General features: G+C 59.5%; 1 protein-coding gene across 1 annotated transcript in view; it reads right to left on the bottom strand.

Moving 5' to 3' along the window:
• The window catches only part of tmem134 (transmembrane protein 134), a gene marked incomplete at its 5' end in the record, with an annotated part of 3,422 nt that extends 2,178 nt beyond the window's left edge, over nucleotides 1-1,244 (bottom strand). The window contains 2 exons of the mRNA XM_048594683.1: nucleotides 97-173; nucleotides 1,152-1,244. Of these exons, the coding sequence (XP_048450640.1) occupies nucleotides 97-173; nucleotides 1,152-1,244 (170 nt within the window). The remainder of the gene's footprint in view (nucleotides 1-96; nucleotides 174-1,151) is intronic.
• Between the last annotated feature and the right edge of the window lie 204 nt (nucleotides 1,245-1,448).

The following is a 1,448-nucleotide window of genomic DNA, read 5'->3' as shown; positions in this document are numbered from 1 at the left end:
GAGAGAGAGGGGACTGAGAGACACCAGTCAGTGTACAGATGTCTCTCCCTCTCCTCCTGAAGCGTCCAGGCCTCTGTTCCAGGATCACAGACTCACCCAGTCCAACAACGAGAAGCAGAAAACAGGTGATCACCATCTTCCTGTTCTTCTGAATGAGGGGGTGCCTGGTCCAGCTGTGGGGTAGAAAGCAGCAGATTATCTGTATGTTGACTTGTTGCCTGTCCTAGTTATGTTCCTGTCCCCCCTCCCTCCTCTCCCGACCCCTGCCACGTTCCAGCTTCTGTCTCCACCCCCTCCAAGCCAACCATCACCCCTCCCATTGCAGTGGACGGGGAGGTGGGTGAGGGAGGGGCGGTGAGTGTGAGGAGGCTGAGGGTGGGGGTGCTGTGTAAGAGGGTAGTTTGTGGGGGTTACTGATCAGCAGCAAGGGAATGGGAACAACGTCAGGGGGTGGGCTGGGAGGAGGATTCTGTGGGCTGGGCGGGGGGTGGCTGCAGGTCCAGGACGCCATGGGCCTGGGGGTGGGGGCAGTATTTTACAGGGTTGGGGGTCGGTCACTGATCGGGGGTCAAGGGTTGATGGAACTGGGGTCAGGGGTGACTGAACCAGGAGCCAAGGTCCAAGGTCACTGAGCTGGGCATCAAAGGTCACTGAGCCAGGGTTCGCAGGGTTGGAGGTCAGTGGTCATTGAGTCAGGGGTCGGAGGTCACTGAGTCAGCGGTTAGCGGTCACCAAGCCAGGAGTCGGGGGTCACTGAACCAGAGTTCAGGGGTCACAGAGCTAGAGGTCGGGGGTCAATGAGTAAGGAGTTGGGGGTCACTGAGCCAGGGATCAGGGGTCACAGAGCTGGAGGTCAGGGGTCACTGAGCGGGGGATTTGGGGTCACTGAGGGAGGGATCTGGGGTCACTGAGCCAGAGTTCAGGGGTCACAGAGCTGAAGGTCGGGGATCACTGAGTCAGAGGTGGGGGTGGTCACTGAGCCAGGGATTGGAAGTTACAGATGTGTGGGTTTTGGGGGATGTGGAGCTGGAAGTTGGAGGTCACAGAGCTGGGGGTTGAGCGTCAGGGAACTTGGGGGTTGCTGCTGGGGGTCCCGGAGCCTGGGGAGCTGGGGGAGGATGGGGGAAGGTGCGTGAATGACAGACTCTGACCTGAGGCACTGGCGGTATGATTGCTGAGTACTGTTACTGATGTTACTGAACGACCATCGTGAAGCTTGCGTCGACAAACGGCCGAGCTCTGACCTACGGGGGGGGGGGGGGGGGGGGGTTAGAATCATTAATGGGGGTCACATCACATTCAACATTGTCCCCGCATCTGTCTGTATATCCCCAGCACCCCACATTCACCATCCCTGTCCTCTACCGACACCTCACTGACCCACCTTCTCACCTCCGACCCCTCACTGACCCGCCCTCTCACCTCTGACCCCTCACTGACCCGCCCTC

This window comes from Rhincodon typus, unplaced genomic scaffold (genome assembly GCF_021869965.1).
Source record: "Rhincodon typus isolate 14 unplaced genomic scaffold, sRhiTyp1.1 hic_rhity00012901, whole genome shotgun sequence".
Classification (NCBI taxonomy): Eukaryota; Metazoa; Chordata; class Chondrichthyes; order Orectolobiformes; family Rhincodontidae; genus Rhincodon; species Rhincodon typus.
This window is presented reverse-complemented; position numbering and strand designations above follow the sequence as displayed.